Source organism: Rhinatrema bivittatum, chromosome 1 (genome assembly GCF_901001135.1).
Source record: "Rhinatrema bivittatum chromosome 1, aRhiBiv1.1, whole genome shotgun sequence".
Lineage (NCBI taxonomy): Eukaryota > Metazoa > Chordata > Amphibia > Gymnophiona > Rhinatrematidae > Rhinatrema > Rhinatrema bivittatum.
The window spans coordinates 783775676-783793820 of record NC_042615.1 but is presented as its reverse complement, the minus strand read 5'-3'; the positions used below and the strand labels follow the sequence as shown (position 1 = coordinate 783793820).

Here is an 18145-nt window from a genome sequence, read left to right as displayed (position 1 = left end):
TGCCCTTCGAGTCATTAGTTCAAATTTGATCATATGATCACTAATGCCAAGCGGTCCCACCACTGTTATCTCTCACCAAATCCTGCATGCCACTAAGAATTAGATATAAAATAGCTCCCTCTCTTGTCATTTCCTAAACCAATTGCTCCGTTTAGCAGTTGTTTGTTCCATCCAAATTGGTTAGCTTCCCTGATTTCTCTTAGCATTTCATCATCTGTCTGACCATTTTGTCCAGGTAGGCGATAGTAAACTCTTATCACTATACTCTTACCCAACACATATGGGATTTCTACCCATATACATTTTACTGTGCATTTAGTCTCTTGTATGATCTTTATCCTGTTGGACTCTATGCCCTCCTGGACATAAAGTGCCACACCCCCAGCAAGTTGATCCTCCCTATCATTGCGATATAATTTGTACTCTGATATAGCACTGTCCCATTGGTTATCCTCCTTCCACCAGGTCTCTGAGATGGCAGTTATGTCTATCTTATCATTCACTGCTATACACTCTTATCACTCTCATCTTACTTCTTAGACTTCTGGCATTGGCAAACAGTCATTTGACAGTACGTTTTTGTTTGTATTAACAACCTGCTTTTCAGTTGACAGGGATAATTTGGAATCCTTTATCTCAGATGATTCTTTGCTTATAGGCACATGGACTACTTTTGCTTTTATTGAAACCTCTCTGTTGGGATGCCCTAACTCTCCTGCTTTATTAGAATCCTTCGAAGATACCTTCCTCTGAACCATGCGCTGCTGAGTGACAGCTTTCCCCTTTGTTTTAGTTTAAAAGGTGCTCTGTCTCCTTTTTAAAAGTGAGCGCCAGCAGCCTGGTTCCACCCTGGTTAAGGTGGAGCCTGTCCTTTCAGAAAAGACTCCCCCCCCCCCGCCCCCCCCTTTCCCCAAAAGGTTCCTTACAAAACTGAATCCCTCTTCCCTGGTTACTGTGTACTACAAAGTGGTATTGAGAGCCCCAAAACACTGCATTAATCATGGCAGCTCTGGTTCCTTGTCAAAATGATGACATTAAGGCTTTTATTTATTTATTTATTTTTGCTTTGTTTTACGTTCGCATTGTACAAGGCTTGTTTGCAGCAGTGGTGTTCTCCAGTGCCAACAAATGCAAGAAGAATCGCCAGAATGAAGCTGGGATTCAAGGATGTGCTGACAGATGTCGCCAGTTGCTGATGTTCTGTTTGTGCTTTATTGTATGCAGATGGATTTTTAATGTTTTGTTTTAACTTTTGCTCATATAATGTTTTTATTGTGTAAACTGTCTGGATAACTTGTTTTACAAGCACTTTATAAAGACCAATAAGTAGTAATAAATAATAATTCTCTGAAGTGGATTAGAATAGATAGCAGCAAGATCTGAGGCCAAAGTTTGACTGTTGATTTCTTGAATATTATGAAATATAAGCAGAAACTGTCTTCCCTGTGAAGGACTGATGTGTCGCTTTTAGACTTAGTAGTCTTTTGTCACTAACAGAGCATACTTATGTAACATCTTGACTCATTCCAAGATCATCATGCACATCTGATATACTGTAGAAAGTAAACACAAGTAAGCGGGCAGTGACACATTTTTTTAAAAGAAGCCGCAATTGAAAATAAACCAGCAATGACTTTTTATAATTAAAGGCTAACATTTTTAAGGTATGCAGTTGTGTGTTTAAATCTCAAGTGTTCTAACCTTGGTGATGAAAATCTCCCTGTTTGGATGCATAAAATCTTGTTTAATTCAATTTTTCTTGAATCAGCTCCTGTAGGCTAAAGGTAAGCTACATTTGAAAAAAAGTTAATTTTACAATTTTAGATGCTTTAGATATTAAACATCTACTAGAATAAATGTATGCCTGCAGTGCTTTGTTGGCATACGTTTTGCATCTGTAAAGATGCATTTCTAAACATTTATCTATCCAATATTTAAGTCTCAAAGGCATAGTTCTAAGCAACTTGTTGGCAGCAGATTTACCTGAACATAAAATCTGTTATAAAAATGTAAAAGATATAACCACCTCCAATCCTTATTAACAAAGACAAAGCATGAATATTTACCTTATGCCACAAAACGACCAACATCTTCATCCTCCATGTGTTAACACTTGAAAATTTAGACACCAGGCTCAACATAACAGTATCGCAGAATAACTGTGGTTTATTGTATAATCCATACATAAATACAAACTATTATAAATGCACAAAAAATATTGTTATACAGGGTCTGATTTACTAAATTTGTTTTCCACAGATACAGGATGGGGAAAATGATCTTAGTAAATCAAGTGCTCAGTTTGGAAAAGGCTGTTGGATTTTAAAACTGATTTTTTTCTCATTCAAACAGAGGGTTCTGACGTGGAGTGATAAGATTTTCCATCAATCTGGCCTGGGACCTGACGCAAGAAATGCAATTGTCATAAAAGGAAAAGAGAGCACATTATGAAGTGGTCCCAGCTAAAACACCTCCCTGCTTAGACACTTTATTATTCAGTGTAGTAATAGATGTGTTTAACAGCACTACGTTTAGATGTCCAGTGTCTTAAAATTAAATCTGGATGGCAAAAGGAAAACAACTCTGGAATGTCTGATTAGGTGGCCCTCTAAAGTTAGACATCAGCGTTACTTAAACGTATAATGGGGAATCTTTAAGAATATGTTAAATGTCCAGTTTGATAGCTATATCTACGTGCAGATTTTAGATATCTTGTAGCTTTTTTGAAAATGTACCCTAATACAGGCCCAATTCAGCTACTGCAGTCACAGAAAAACTACTAGATTCTGCTGTGTGTTGAGGGCAACTTTCATGCCTACTAAAAGGGCAGCCTTCTCATCTACCAATGCCCACATACGTTCCAGGCTATGCTACTTTATGTATTAGTTTGCCAGAAACTCATCTTCAGAATTTTTCTTCTCAGCTCTTAGGTGCATCACTAACTACAGCAGTGATTTGACTTGTTCACCCCCCGCCCCCTTCAGGGAATATGGGGAAAATCAAGGCCATGTGACTGTTTGAACCCCCATGGATGCACGAAGAAACTGAACACTACGATTCTGAAGCCAGTTTACAGGCATGCTACTCAATTAAAAAAAACCCAAAACTAGCATACAGCCAAGGAGGCAGCAGCTCCTTGCCTTATATGAGACTAATGCAAGTAAATTTTGGTGGTTGCATTGCCAATCAACTTTCATGCTTGCCCAAAGGGCAGTTCTAGAATCCGGTTAGCTACCACTGCCTTCCTGGTTCAGTGCTAGTTTAAAAGAAAGCTAGTTTATAGCGTCTGTGTAAACTGGCCTCAGAATTATGGTGTTTGGCTATTGGGGGGCACCGAGTGTAGTGGTCACAATTGCTCCTTCTGCAGATAGGGATGACCCAGTATCTGAGAGCACGATTTTGTGAAAAACTTGCAGGTAAACTGTTTTAGATTTAGTGTGTTACAATTTTTGTCTAACAAATTGTTTAGGAAAGCATCTGCAAATGATTGGCTAACAGGGTTGTCTTTTTGATGGACTAGAAAGTTGTCCATAAACTGGTTTCTGTAATCTCTGCATAGACCTGCATAGGCCGGACAGATTGTGCAAAGTAAATTAACACTTAATTATCCATCTGTCTTTCATTATTAATACAAAAACTTGGAAAGGTTGGATTTTGATAGTATTTCTATCTTCTTTCTTCTTCCAGTTGAAAATAATCCTCGAAGTGGCAATCTTGGAGCTTTGATCAAAGTCTTCCTTAGCAGAACCAAAGAACTGAAAATTTCAGCAGAATGTCAGAAGTAAGTACCCAAGGAAAACCATTGGGGCCCTTAAGTGTTCCTATTTTACTTAAAGAAGTTACTTAAAGAAGCCTTTTCTTAACTCCAATGTCCCTTCGAATTCTCTCGCAGCTTAGCTAGTAGAATTTGTCACTAGCAATCCGCACGGATCTCTGTCGATCTTACAATTACACCATTTTGTCTCTCCCTATCCCCCTGTCTCTTCCCAGACATCTTACTCCTCTGTCAAAAAATTGCTCGTCCTTCTCATTTGCTGATCAACCCCTTTTCGTTTGCATCCAAGTTTTACTTCCTTGTTTAATGTAATGCAATTCTTTTGCAATGGTTATCGTTATTATGTAAACCGAGGTGATTTGTAACTTGTTACAGGAATATCGGTATATAAAATTGCTAAATAAATAAAATAAATTTTGAAAAGCATAGAAATCACATGAATTCTATTTGCCTTCCGAACTCCTGAGACCGTTTTTCTAGTGCTCCAAACTGTCTGTTCCAGTGGAAGCTTTTCTTTTTTTGATAAGCACTGTCTGCATTCCTTGTCATTGATATAAAAAAAAATGTAGTTAGGGGCCAGCCTGATGGCTCAGTGGCAGCATTTGCAGGCAGTCATTTGGAAGACCTAGGTTGTAATCCTGGGTAAGGTTCCCTGGATCGGCAGCATTCACAGGCCCTGGAACTGGAGTCTTGATGATCACTCAGTGGTGACACCTAGTGGCTGCCCTTGGGCTCCAGAAGGTTCTGGAGAGAAACCATGTTACATGGCCCCTGATTGAGAATTGTCCTGGCAGTGACTGGGCTAAGCCACTTGGGAGGGGAATATAAAAAATATATACATACAGAGGCAAGACCCTGGGTAGTTTCAAATGAAAGCTTATAGTGCCAGAGTATGATGGATTTGATCGTGCAGAAATAAATTGCTAGGCAAAAATATCCCATAAACTTCATCATGTTTATTGCCATCTGAAGGTTAAAAATTGGTGAAATAAGTTTGTGATGTCGACCTAGTTCCTAATAAACAGATGTTTGCATCACAAGAATTATCGTAATAAGTGTCAACTGGTTTTCTAATTGGCAACATCAGCAGGAAAGTGAAAGATTGACTGGCAGTGAAAAGTGAACAACCTTTGTAACTCAAAGGATTATCCTTTTAGTAAACTCTGCACGAGTTGCGTTGATAAGAATATTACTTTTACGCCTATATAAAAAGATACCTCTCAGCAGTTTTTCAGCTGCTTAAAATATATATGTTCTCTTGTACACTATTTACTAGGATAGTTCTGAGTGGGCTTACTAATCAATCAACAATTTGGTCTGGTGCCTAGTTCCTGTGTTGTGATAGGACACAGTGTATGCTAGATTGTGTAGGCCGCTAACACAATCTGCATGCCTGCCAGCACACCTTAGCATGATAGTGCACAGCAGCAGCCAATAGTTTAGCTAATCATATACCAGTGAGATGATGCTTCGGTGTAGGTGTGCCAATAGAAAGTACGTTCATGTAATATTCACATAGGAGATTGATGAGGGACAGATGCATGGCAGGAGCATAAATGGAAAGGGAGATAAATCTTGTGGAAGAGAGTGAGTGCAGGGGAAACTACCAAAACAGAAAGTGAACAAGGCAATGGGACCAGATGGGATATTAAGGAACCCTGTGATCTGCTTTGAAATGGCTGTCCAGCTATGAAAGGTGGAATAGAAATTTTAAGTTTAATTAGAGAGGTTCTGATAGCATCACAGACATTATTCAGTCACATTTTGGAGATGGGAGTAGCTCCAGGCAACTGGAGAAATACCCTCTCCATAAGCATAGCAGCATGGAGGAAGCTGGTAATTATAGGCCAGTTAGTTTAGCTTTGGTAGTAGGACAGTTAATGAAATCTAGCAGGCTACAGGATTCAGATTAACATGCTACTCTGGTAAAACCATGGTCATAGACATTTTGATTGGGGAAAGCACAATAAAACAGCCATAAGTAAATTATAAGTCTTGTCAGCACTATTGTAATTGGATAAACAGAAGGAGACCTAAATCACTAATTCCTTTGCACTCAAGCAGGCCAATCCCCACAAGTGGGTTATGCACCTCTACCAGCAGATGGAGTAAAAGCTGACATGGACACATAGCCCTGCCCTGACATCAGCCAGCCAGTTTTCTCCATCGCCAGCAGATTGTGGACATGCATTTCCCTTCTGGGGATTGCTTGCAGTCAAAAATAAATAATTAAAATAATTAAAGAAAAAAAAACAAAAACGACTTCTGGAGAAAACGAGATGTTGGATAGCATCCGCTTGCCTCGTCAGGTGATACCAGTGGGTCCTTCCCTCAGCTGAGTGTCCAAAAAAAAAAAGCAGTTGCAGGCCGAGAAATGCTCGGCAATGAAGACTTTCGCCCTTTCCCTCCATAGCCAGAGACCCATGCCTGCTTTCAGCCAGGGAGGTCTGAACTCAGGTAAAAAGAAAAAAAAAAAAAGACTGTCGAAGATAGGCTAGGGAGGTTCTTTTCCGTTTTCTTATTCTTATCAGGTCTTCCTTTCTCGGCGTTGATGTTCGGTGTCTTCCCGTTTACATCTACGTTTACATCTCTAGGGAGTTTAGTGAGGTGTGGAGGTGATGTAGGCTCAGTGGGTTGAGCAGCTTTTGGTTAGGCCCTGCTCCCAGGCATGGAATCTCAGGCCATGTGATAGACTAGTGTGGCGCCTTTCGCGTGCTTTTGTGTGTGTGCCTTCTTGCCGCACAGCGATGTAGTGACTGTGGCATGCACGGGCACTCCTACTTGTGCGCATGAGGCTGTGGCCAGCCAGTATGCGTGTATTGAGCTCATTTTGCACACGTAGCTGAGTGCATACTTGAGTGCATATCTCTTTGGGGCATGCTACAGGCATGTAGATAAGGGGAAGCCGAGATCCCTCATTTGTCAGAGGATAAGCGGGCTTCACATCCTTTTCAAGTGGCCACTCTCAAGGCTACAGACTATTTTGCCCTTATAGGGGGGATGGGGGCGTTTTCTCAGTCCTTTCACCTCAGAAGGCCTCTGCAGGGTGCAGGTTCCAAAACCGGAGTCTCTCATTCTTCTCAATGAAGGTTTGCAGACTCACCTGCTGTTGCAGGAAATAGGTAGGCACCTACCTTGCATTTAGAAGAGGTGGTTCTAGGTCATGTCGGACTAATAGGTACTGGAACTGATGGGGGATGACTATGCTTTAGAATGCCTTCGCACGCGGCACTTGCTGTGAAACCAATACATCAAAAAATATTGCACGAAAAGCTGCTGATATTAAACCTTTTATTGCCCAGTCCCTGGTAACTTTGCAAAGTCAAGACTGGTTCTGTCTGAGTATTAATAGAAGCCTGAATAGGCTCTCTTTTTAGAAAAAGATGTTTCTTCCCATTGAAAGAGGTGCATTGCTGAGCTATTTCTTTTAATAGGACTGAATGCCAGCAAGTTCAGCCTTGGTGGTTCTTGGACACATGGCTGTTGTGGCACATGTGGTTCCTCTGACTCATATGCACATGAAGGGCATTCAGTGAGGCCTCTGAAGCCAGTGGGATCAGCTCGCAGCCATTATCCCTCCAAATCTGTGACCCTGGAGTTGAGTGCATCCCTTCAATGATGGGTATCTTGCTTCACTTGTAAAGGTGGGTCTCTCACTGTGTGTTCCACTGCATCAAGTAACTCTGTCTGTTAATGGGAATGCCATACTGGTGTTGCGTGAATACAAGGGTTGTGCTCCTCAGCAAAGAGTCATCTACAGATCAACCACCTGGAGTGTGAGCTATCTACTATTCTCCAAGGGCCTTCTCATGCCTTCTTAAAGTCTTGATCCAGATGAATAACCAAGTGGCCATGTTATACATAAACAAGCAGGGAGGAATCTGTGCCAGGTGACCCTCCTAATTTGGTCATGGACAGGACATCACAGTGCTCATCTCCAGCTAACTTTATCTTCCAGAAATCCACAATAGATTGTTGGACCACCTCAGCATTGTTACCACACAAGTGGTTCTTCGATCAAGGAATAGCGAATGACTTATTCAGTTGCTGGGGAATGTCAGTGATCAACCTGCAGAGGACAACAGGTGAAGAAGTTATGCTCTGTGTATCCAAGTGGCTACAGATTAGCTTCTGATGCTTTTGTGCTAGACGAGTGTCTTTTTCTACTCTGTGGACCCACTGATTCCTCTAATCACCAGGACTGTCCAGAAGGTCCTTCAGGACAAGGCAATGGTCATAGCGCCATCCTGGCAATGGTAAGTGTGTTATGTATATTTCGACTGTCTTTCAGTTCAGTCTCTGATTCCGTTGGGAACATCTCGAAGACTCATCACATAGGAGGAAGGTGGGCTCTGCCATCAAAGTCAGTCGTCATTGCTTGGCCTCATGGTATGGATATTGAGCATGCTGTAGTCTTATCCTTACTCCTGTCTAAGGAGGTGGAGGATGTTCTGATTTTTGCCAGGAAACCTTCATCAGAAAATTCTATGGACGAAGTTCTTGACTTGTGTAAGGCCAGCCGGTTGATCCTTTCTGGGCTGGAGGACTTGCTTCAGTATTTGTTCTGTCTCCTGTTCTTCAGGCCTTACTTAGTATCTTCTGTCAGTTATTCTCTGTGCCACTGCAGCATTTTGCTAGTAGGTGAAAGGGGCTCCAATCTTTCTCCTCTGTTTGATATTGAAGCTCATGAATAGGCTGTATACATCCATTACTGTGGATCTCAATGTAGTCCTAGCTCAACTCAATGAAACCTTGTTTTAAACCTCTCAAGTTGGGGGACTTGAAGTGTCTCCCTTGGAAAGTGTTTCTCATGGCTGTTTCAGCAAGAAGAGTAAGTGAACTACAGGCTCTAGTTTCATATTCTTCATAGTTTTTCTTTATGGTGTGGTTAGTTCCTTCTGAAAATGGTATCTGCCTTTCCCATAAAAAAAACCCCAAAACTATTGTGCTACTTGCATTCTTTCCAAGATCTCATGCGCAGAAAGGAAAATGGGCTGATCACTCCTTGGCACATTTATTTAAAGAGGATTTGACCTTGCCATCAAATTTCTCAACTGTTCGTGTCCTGGGATCCCAATAGATTGGGAAGGGCACTTGACAGACAAACTGTCAAATTAGCTAGCGGCCTATATAATGCACTTTTACTTGACTGGCTTACAGATTACAGACTCTGTAAAGGCTCATCATACAAGAGCCATGGTGACTTCAGTGGCTCATCTCTGGGCCACTTCTCTGGAAGATGCTTATAAAGCTGCTACTTGGTAATCTGGTCATATCTTAATGTCCCACTACTGTCTGAACAGCATATCCCGAGGAGACAGTAATGTTGAACAAGTAGTTCTGCGCAGCTTGTTCATCCAGTGGTCTGCTCTCCACTTGGCGGGGACAGTTTGGCTTTACGTATTTGCTTCGCTATGTACTACCCTCTGTTAGGGACTCCCAAATCATGGCTGCTTGTCATTGGAGAAAACAAGTTTGTTTACCTGTAATAGACTGTCATTTATCCGGACTTGCCAGGTACTTGTAGCCTGGATTGGCCACTGTTGGAAATAGGATGCTGGATTTGAACACTTGATCTGACCCAGTATGGCAATTTCTTGAGTTCTTATGACCAAGAAGTCTCAAACTATGAAGTCTGTTGTTTTAAGCAAATGACAATGGCACAATTTAGCCCCTGAGGAAACACCGGCCGTATTGGGCTTGTTTGAATTTCTATTTTAGACTGTTGATCTTAATATTTTTTTAATTTGCATTCCCTCAAAAAAAAAAAAAGTGGGTTTTCCAATGTAAATGATCATGTTGACCGGATGGTCCATGTGGTGTTTTGCAGGGCACACACTGACAGGCTTGCTGACACCTTGCAGTAGTCATGTATGATTAATGTTTTTTTTGTGTAAGACCACAAAAAACATTATTGTTTGTAAGCCCAAACTATTATTAAGTTTATTGGGTTTCCCTCCTTTTGTTTGTGTTTGAGTACATTGAGATTCTTAGCTTTTTTGGGGGCTGATGAACTTATGGAGAACCCTGTTTAACACTAAGAAAACTTGCGCTCTCTGTGACTGATTGTATTTTATCACCAAAAGACTGGATGAATGTTTTATTTGCTGAATGCATTTAGTATGACTTAAGGAGTTAATTATATTTAGAATATAAAATAAATTACCAGAACAATGACTTGTTTCATTATGCCAGATCATGGTTTCCTTTACATCTATTCCTTAAGTGCTAGAAGTGTTAAGCCATGCAATTAAATGAAAAGCTTTATTCTTCCTTTAGAAAACATTCAGGCCAAAAACTACATACTAAAATGGGAATTTGTTGCTATTGATCATCTCTGGTGGCCAGACAGGAGAGCTGTATTATGTCCTCGCATGAGGCTATAGGGCTAGCCCTGTGACACCACTGCAGAATGTAGGTGGGCAGAGTGACTATGAAGAGACATCCTTTCCAAGCAACTTACTGTTCTGACTTATAGAGAAATGTTTGTGTTTGTTTTGGGAAGCACTAGAAGGGCCTTCTGTGGCAAAAGCTATAGGAAGCGGGCTGATGTTAGTTGAGGTTTAGAGAAGCCTTGGGCTGGACAATAAGCTGGCCAAGACAGGAAATTTGAAAAAGACTTGGACCACACACTTCTTCTTGAATGGTTAAAAGATGCTTGGCTTTTTCTTATGCCTCCTATTATTCTATGGAGTAATCTTATCTTGCAGGAAGAAATGCCTTGTATTGTATGCTGCTTTAGTAAAACTGTTAATAACTTCCTTGTTTTTTCTGTTTCCTTTTCAGTCAGCTCTTCATTTGGCAGGCTCACAATGCACTATTTATAATATGCTGTTTGCTGAAAGTGTTCATCTGCCACATGCCAGAATTGGAGCTGCAACTTCATTTTACTTACCAGGAGAGAGTGCCAGGATCCTATGGTAAGGAAATGAGTAGACTGTATACAGTGGTGCACAACTTCACAATATGTTACTAAAGAATCCGTAAGGTTGTTTTCATTTTCTAAATCATACATTTCATGTCTGTGCTTAAACATAAGCTATGCACTTAAAAAAATAAATAATAATTAAAAAAAATTATATATATATATTATTTTTCCATTGACCAGCAGGGATGCATCATAGAAACATAGAAATGACGGCAGAAGAAGACCGAACGGCCCATCCAGTCTGCCCAGCAAGCTACATACTTTATCTTTTTTTTTTTTTAATCTTTTTCTCTCACCCACCTGTTACTATTGGCTTCCAGTACCCTCCAGCCCTAATTCCCCTCCACCCCACCAGCCCTAATTCCCCTCCACCCCACCACCAATGTAGAGAGCAGCGCCAGATCTGCATCCAAGTGAACATCCAGCTCAATTAGGGGTAGCAACCGCTGCAACAAGCAGGCCACACCCCTGCCCCATACTCTTACCCACCCCTGGGTTTTTGTTTTTTTTTGGAGATGGCAGCCCTCCATCCTTCCGCTCCGTGAAGGTGGAACACCAACCACTGGCCACTGGCATCCCGCTCCGTGAATGCCTCTGAGGCTACTGCCGCTCCGTGCAGTGTTTTGCTGCCTCCTCTTTATTCACGACCTCTAGACTTGATAGACCCACAGTGTTTATCCCACGCCCCTTTGAAGTCCTTCACAGTTTTAGACTTCACCACTTCCTCCGGAAGGGCATTCCAGGCATCCACCACCCTTTCCGTGAAGAAATACTTCCTGACATTGGTTCTTAGTCTTCCTCCCTGGAGCCTCAGCTCGTGACCTCTGGTTCTGCTGATTTTTTTCTGATGGAAAAGGTTTGTCGTAGTCTTTGGATCATTAAAGTTTTTCAAGTATCTGAAAGTCTGAATCATATCACCCCTGCCCCTCCTTTCCTCCAGGGAGTACATATTTAGATTCTTCAATCTCTCCTCGTATGTCATCCGATGAAGACCCTCCACCTTCCTGGTCGCCCTTCTCTGTACTGCTTCCATCTTGTCTTTGTCTCTTTGTAGATACAGTCTCCAGAACTGAACACAGTACAAGGGGATAATCACCTCCCTTTTCTTACTTGATATTCCTCTCTCTATGCAGCCCAGCATTCTTCTGGCTTTTGCTATCGCCTTGTCGCATTGTTTCGCAGACTTCATATCATTAGACACTATCACCCCAAGGTCGGTCTCCTGCTCCGTGCAGATCAGCCTTTCCCCCCCCATCGAATACAGTTCATTCGGATTTCCACTCCCCATATGCATGACTTTGCACTTCTTGGCATTGAATCTCAGCTGCCATATCTTCGACCACTCTTCCAGTTTCCTTAAATCCCGTCTCATTCTCTCCACTCCTTCCGGCGTGTCCACTCTGTTGCAGATCTTAGTGTCATCCGCAAGATCTGCGGATGACACTAAGACCCATCAGTTATAACAAATGGGGGTGACATCATCCAATGGCACCAACACGGACCCAGCTTTCAGAGCTGAAATATGTTTGAGCAAGCCTTCTAAATCCCTAAGTCTGTCTTCATTCGAGCTATCGCATGGGCATGTTCCCAGTCTCTGTTTAGGCTTTGTATTTTCTAGCCTTCTTTTCTTGCTATCATCTTGCGAATTCTTGTAGCTGCCTCTGCAACCCCTCAACAGAACTTTCAAATTCTACCAAAAAAAAGGAAGAAGAAAATAGAGAAACCCAAAGCAAAGAAGCCTATGTTCAACAGGTTTAAGGCTTGTGGGTGTAGGTGCCATATGTCCATCAGACACCCACTCTTTCTGTTATCGCTGCTTGGGACTGGATCATGACACTCCAAACTGTTCCAGTTGTGGTCAGATGTCCCTGTGGGCACAAGTACCACACCTGAAAGACGGAGGCCTTGCAGAATATCCAAAAATACCCCAAAATATTCCTCAGTATAAATCTTTTGTATTTATTAGAAGTATATATGTAGAACCTTCATGAGCACAGCTTGTAGATGTGGACAAGCTGTAGTACCCCTCGAGTCCACTTTTACTTTATTTTATTCATTTATCAAAAACTTTCAATTTTTCTTTTTCTTATTCTTATCTTAAAAACAGTCACAGTCCATGAAGATGCCTACCCGGGTCATATATAAATTTATCTTGTTTGAACCCGTTCATCAGATCAAGAAAGTCAAAACACACTTATCTTCAATATCCCCTTAGAACCCTGACATGGCCATGTTTCGATCGCAAATCTGCTTCAGGGGGTTACACTCCATTTAATTTGCTCTTGCTTTTCCAGTACTTGCAGAATGTGCCATCAGGTAAGACCCTGAAGCCTTGGTGCAAGGATGGGCAATGGAGTTGTTCCACTTCCTGTAGCGAGGCTTCTTCGGATTCCTGTTGTCATAAGAAGCACTAATTATGCCAAGACTTCGCATCATCTTTCAGGTATGGGAAGGGGGCACCCCCGCCTTCCTGGTCCCTGGGGACCAGCTTGTGGATCTGTTACAAGTTGGGGTTGAGTGTGGTGTGGAAATAGAAGGTGCCAGATAAGCTGTGAAGAGTGCCCAAATGGCATGAGGGATCCTCTCTGGGGTCATCTCCCTCAGTGCCGAAGCAATCATCACTATTGGAGCTTTGCTGGGATGGAATTTTCCTTATCACCGAAACCGTTTGCTACTCATCACCAAACCCTTCAGTGCAGGCTGCCTCATTGTTCCTAGTGCACAAGATCCTTATGATACTGAGTGATTTGTTCTACCTGGACATTCTGGTATTGGTCTGTCCAGGGTACTGTCCTTCTCATTGGTGCAGAACGTGATGGTGCATTCCAGGATGCAGTCAGTTCCCTCAGCGTGGAGTGATGCAGAACTTTTGGTCTAATCAGAGTGGCGCAGGGGAGCAGGCATCTGTCTACTTTGGAGAATAGATCCTTGGTGCAGAAGGTATCACTTCCGTAGCTGACGGCCAACATAGGTCAATGGGATACTTTGACACACCTAGCTCAGAGTACATCAGAACCTGGTGTTTTGGCATTTGCAGCTTCAATGCAACTGAGCTTGTATTTGGTGGCCTTTAGTGAGGATAAGTCTATATGGCTTTTGGAAGATATATCTCCTTCTCCTACTCCTCCCAGCACAAAAGGTTCAGTAGCCGCCAGTTCGAGCCAAGCTGTTAGTTGGTAAAGAATTTCTTTGCCTCCTTAAGCCAGGAGATCAAAATTGAAAACCCCTCTTGTTCAGGATGGAGGAAATTTTCCCACATAGTAGGGCCTCAGAGAGTCCTTGGGTGGTTCAAACCTCGCCTCAGGGTCTTTTGGTAGTGGAAGTGAGCCCTTTTAATTAATTAATTTATTTATTTACTTATTTGTTTGTTTTTCTATACCGAGGTTCAATTAGACATATCACACCGGTTAACAGATTAACGGAGGAGTCTATTAAACATGGACTTCTTATAATACATGAAACTTTGTAACATGAGTAGCAAACGGTTTGTGGAGAGTCATAAGTGACATAATTATAACAGAGTAGTAAGAACGTTAAGTACTTCGTAACCTATGCAATAACTAAAACTTTGTAAGATGTGCAAAACCTATAAACTTCGTGACATAAGCAGTAACATGACATATGTCTGAGGGGTTCTGAGGGGAGGGGGGTCCCTTGGGGAGGGAGATGCTGGGGGAGGGGTGGATGGGAGGGGGAGGTAAGGGGATTAATTCAAATGAGAGGTGCTAATTGGGTGGGATTTGGGTTATGTGGTTCTTTGGGGGGTGTAGGGGGGGCAATGAGAGAGCTGGGGGGGGGAAGAGGGCTCATCTTAGTGGAGTTGGCGAAGGGTGATGGGTGGTTGTTGGGTATGCTTTTTTAAAGAGCCATGTTTTAAGGTTCTTTTTGAATGATTGAGATATAGGGTCTAGCCTGAGTTGGGGTGGTAAACTGTTCCAGAGTGTTGGTCCTGCCACTGTTAGGGAGCGGTTCCTTGTTGAGGTTAGGTGTGCCATTTTTGGTGAGGGAGTTGGGATAAGTCCAGTGTTGATGGAGCGGAGTGTTCTCTGGGTGATTTGGAAGTGAAGAGCAGGGCTCGGCCAGTTGAATTTTTCAGTGTATAGTGCTTTGTTGAATGAGTGTAAACATTTTGTATTGTATCCTGTGTGGGATGGGCAGAAAATGAAGGTTGTTGAGGATAGGTGAGATGTGTTCTGATCTTTTGGTGTTTGAAAGTGATCTTGCCACTGCATTTTGGAGCTGTTGTGGTCTGAGAGAAATGGATGGAAGGCCAAGGAGTAGGGCATTACAATAGTCGAGTTTGGAAAATAGCAGTGCTTGGAATACTGTTCTGTAGTCATGGTTTGATATTTTTTTGAGGATCTGAAGTTTGAAGAAAAACCATCTTATATTATTGAGTTGATGTGAGTCTTCATGTTGAATTCGTTGTCAATGATTACACAGAGATCTTTGACTGAAGAGATTAATTTACCATCTGTGGAAGGAGATGAGTTGTTGTCATTGAGGGTTGAGATGGTTTTGTTGTTAATATGGAGGATTTCTGTTTTTTTGTGGTTGAGGGACATTTGCGATAGATGTTATCTTCTGAAGGTGATTGTCCCAGGTTTTTAATGTGTTTGTGATGGACTCTTTTATGGGGAGTAGGATCTGAACATCGTCTGCATATATGAAGAAGGTTAGATTTAGTCCGGAGAGGATGTAGATGTTGAATAGGGTGGAAGAGAGGGATGATCCTTGAGGTACTCCATGTGTGAGAGGGATTTGTTTTGATTCGGCAGTATTAAGTTTAACTTTGTATGAGCGGTTTGTTAGGTATGATTTGAACCATTTAAGTGTGGTGTTACCTAGACCGATGTCACTTAGCCTGTTTAATAAGGTTTCATGGTTGACAGTGTCAAAGGCCACAGAGATGTCGAGAAGGATGAGGAGGTAGGCTTGCCCGTGGTCAAGGCCTCTGAGGATGTGATTGGTGAGTGATAGTAGGAGTGTTTCGGTGTTAGTGTTTTCTGAATCCATGTTGGGCAGTAGATAGCAGGTTATTATTTTCCAGGTGTTCGGAGAGTTGGCGGTTGACTTTTTTTTCAAGGATCTTGGCAATGAAGGGGAGGTTGGAGATGGGTCGGTAGTTTGATGGATCCGATTTGTTGAGATGAGGTTTTTTGAGGATTGATTTGATGATGGCGCATTTAAGGGAGTCTGGGAAGGTGCCTTGTTCAAGTGAGATATTAACTATGTTTGCTATAGGTCTGGCTATGGTGTTTGGGATTTGCTTTAAGAGTTTTATAGGAATGGGGTTGATTGGGTGTGCAGCTGGGTTTAGCTTTTGGATTATTGATTTGCCTCCCTTGAAGGAGTCCTCCCCCCCACCCCCCTCAATGAGTCAGAGGGGGGCGGGGTGGAATCAGCCCATTCAGTGTTCCTAATGGTCCTCTCCCTGTTGGATTATCGGAGGTCTCCTCTGCTTTCTCCTTCATTGTCGTCAGGGTCCTGGCTGAGTGTCCTTCCATGATATAGTGAGAATTCCTTTAATGAACTTGATTTGGCATATATCTCTTCAGAAAGATCTTAGCTATTCTCGCTTCTTAGACAGGTTAGCAAATATGTTGTCCATTGATATAAGGAAGGACTCTAGAACTGATGTTTTTGACTTGTTGCATTTTCTGCATCCACTGGCATACTCCGCATTCATCCCAGTACCTAGCCTCCTCAAGGATCTACAAAGGAGGATGTCAGGTTCCAATGTCATATCTTCCGATAGCCTTCAACATCAATTTGAAGGAGAATCCAGGCCTCCACAGAGTTTGGCATCATCCATCTACTGCACAACTTTGGTGGTGGAGTAGATGGTGGGCAAAACGTACTCTGTAACACACCAGTGTACCTCCCATAAAGGATCTGAAGGCATTGGCTATGTATGGGAAGAAAGTGAGTAGGAATCTATCAGGAACAAATGAAGAATGAATTTAGAGGTGATGTGTTAAGTATGTGATGATAATATGCCTTTATTCCATTGCCTTAGGTACAAACTTAGATTGTAAACCCTCTGGGGATAGGGAAATACCAACAATACCTGAATGTAATCCGCTTTGAAATGCTGAAAAAAGTGTGAAAAGTGGAATATAAAAAAATCTAAAATCTAAGCACTGGCAACATAGGGTAAGACTAAGGTCTCATGCCAGTTTTCTATGGTGGCATAAGAAGTGTATTCCTTGTACAAGGATTAGAATATTTTTGAAAATGTGGTATGTATGCATAAGTGTATCCCACAACTTGACTACTTTCAGGCTTGCTTTTCTTCAGAATGTGAGCTCGCCTTTAAGTAAGCACTTTCCGAATATTTTAAGTTGTCTTCCCGTGCCTTCTATTGCTTTACTTATTTGGTTTGTTCAATTTATTTGTGTACAGTGGCTTGCAAAAGTAGAGAATAGCCACTGCCATTAGCAATGGTTACATAGAATAGACTTCGTTTTTGGGTACTTGCCAGGTTCTTATGGCCTGGATTGGCCATTGTTGGAAACAGGATGCTGGGCTTGATGGACCCTTGGTCTGACCCAGTATGGCATTTTCTTATGTTCTTATGTTCTTAGATTGTTCTAGACTGTATGTTTATTGCAAACCAGTATGCTCTTAAGGTAAATGTTAAGCCTCAATTCATTATTTCTCTACATTTTTTATAAAAATTAAAAACTGAAAAATGCTGCTTGCATAAGTATTCAACCCCTGTGCTGTGGAAACTCCAGGTTCACACAGATGGAAAGATATTGCCCTAACAATTGGTTTACAATTGGCCTCTATCTGTGAATCATTAAAAAAAAGACCAGCTTTTCTGGATAAAAGACTCCCTAATTCCAGTGCCATTGGTCAAACTATGAATTTGAAGGAAAGCCGTGAAAATGAAGACCAAAGAGTATTCTATGGAAATTAAAGATATTTATTGACGTCCACAAGATAGGAAAAGGCTACAAAATAATATCCAAGTGCTTGGATATCCAAATGAACACCTTTGGATCAATTGTGAGGAAATGGAAGCTGCATCATAGCACCCAGACACTGCCTAGAGAAGGTTGTCCTTCAAAACTCAACATCAGAGCAAGAAGGGGACTTGCGAAGGGAAGCCGCAGAGAGGCCAGCAATTACTTTAAGGAGCTACAGAGTTTAGTGGCTGAGACTGGAGTGGAGGTGCACCAGTCAAACATGTCAAGAAGCCTGCATCGAAGGGTGGCTAGAAGGAAGCCATTACTGAAGAAAAAACACATGAAAGCACATCTGGAGTTTGCCAGAAAGCATCAGCGTGACCCAGCTAAAATGTGGGCTAAGGTTTTGTGGTCAGATGAGACAAAAATGGAGCTTTTTTTGCCCAAATTCAAAACACTGAGTACTGTGCAAACCTAACCCTGTCCATTCCTCAGCAAACACCATCCCAGCAGTAAAGTATGGGGGTG

At 42.0% G+C, this 18145-nt stretch overlaps 1 protein-coding gene across 4 annotated transcripts in view; it reads left to right on the top strand.

Moving 5' to 3' along the window:
* Positions 1 to 18145, top strand: part of DYM (dymeclin) — a 1075019-nt gene that overhangs the window by 119726 nt on the left and 937148 nt on the right. For all 4 annotated transcript variants that reach the window (XM_029580368.1, XM_029580383.1, XM_029580376.1 and 1 more), the window contains exons 4-5: positions 3688 to 3781; positions 10562 to 10695. In XM_029580368.1, coding sequence (XP_029436228.1) covers positions 3688 to 3781; positions 10562 to 10695 — 228 coding nt within the window. The remainder of the gene's footprint in view (positions 1 to 3687; positions 3782 to 10561; positions 10696 to 18145) is intronic.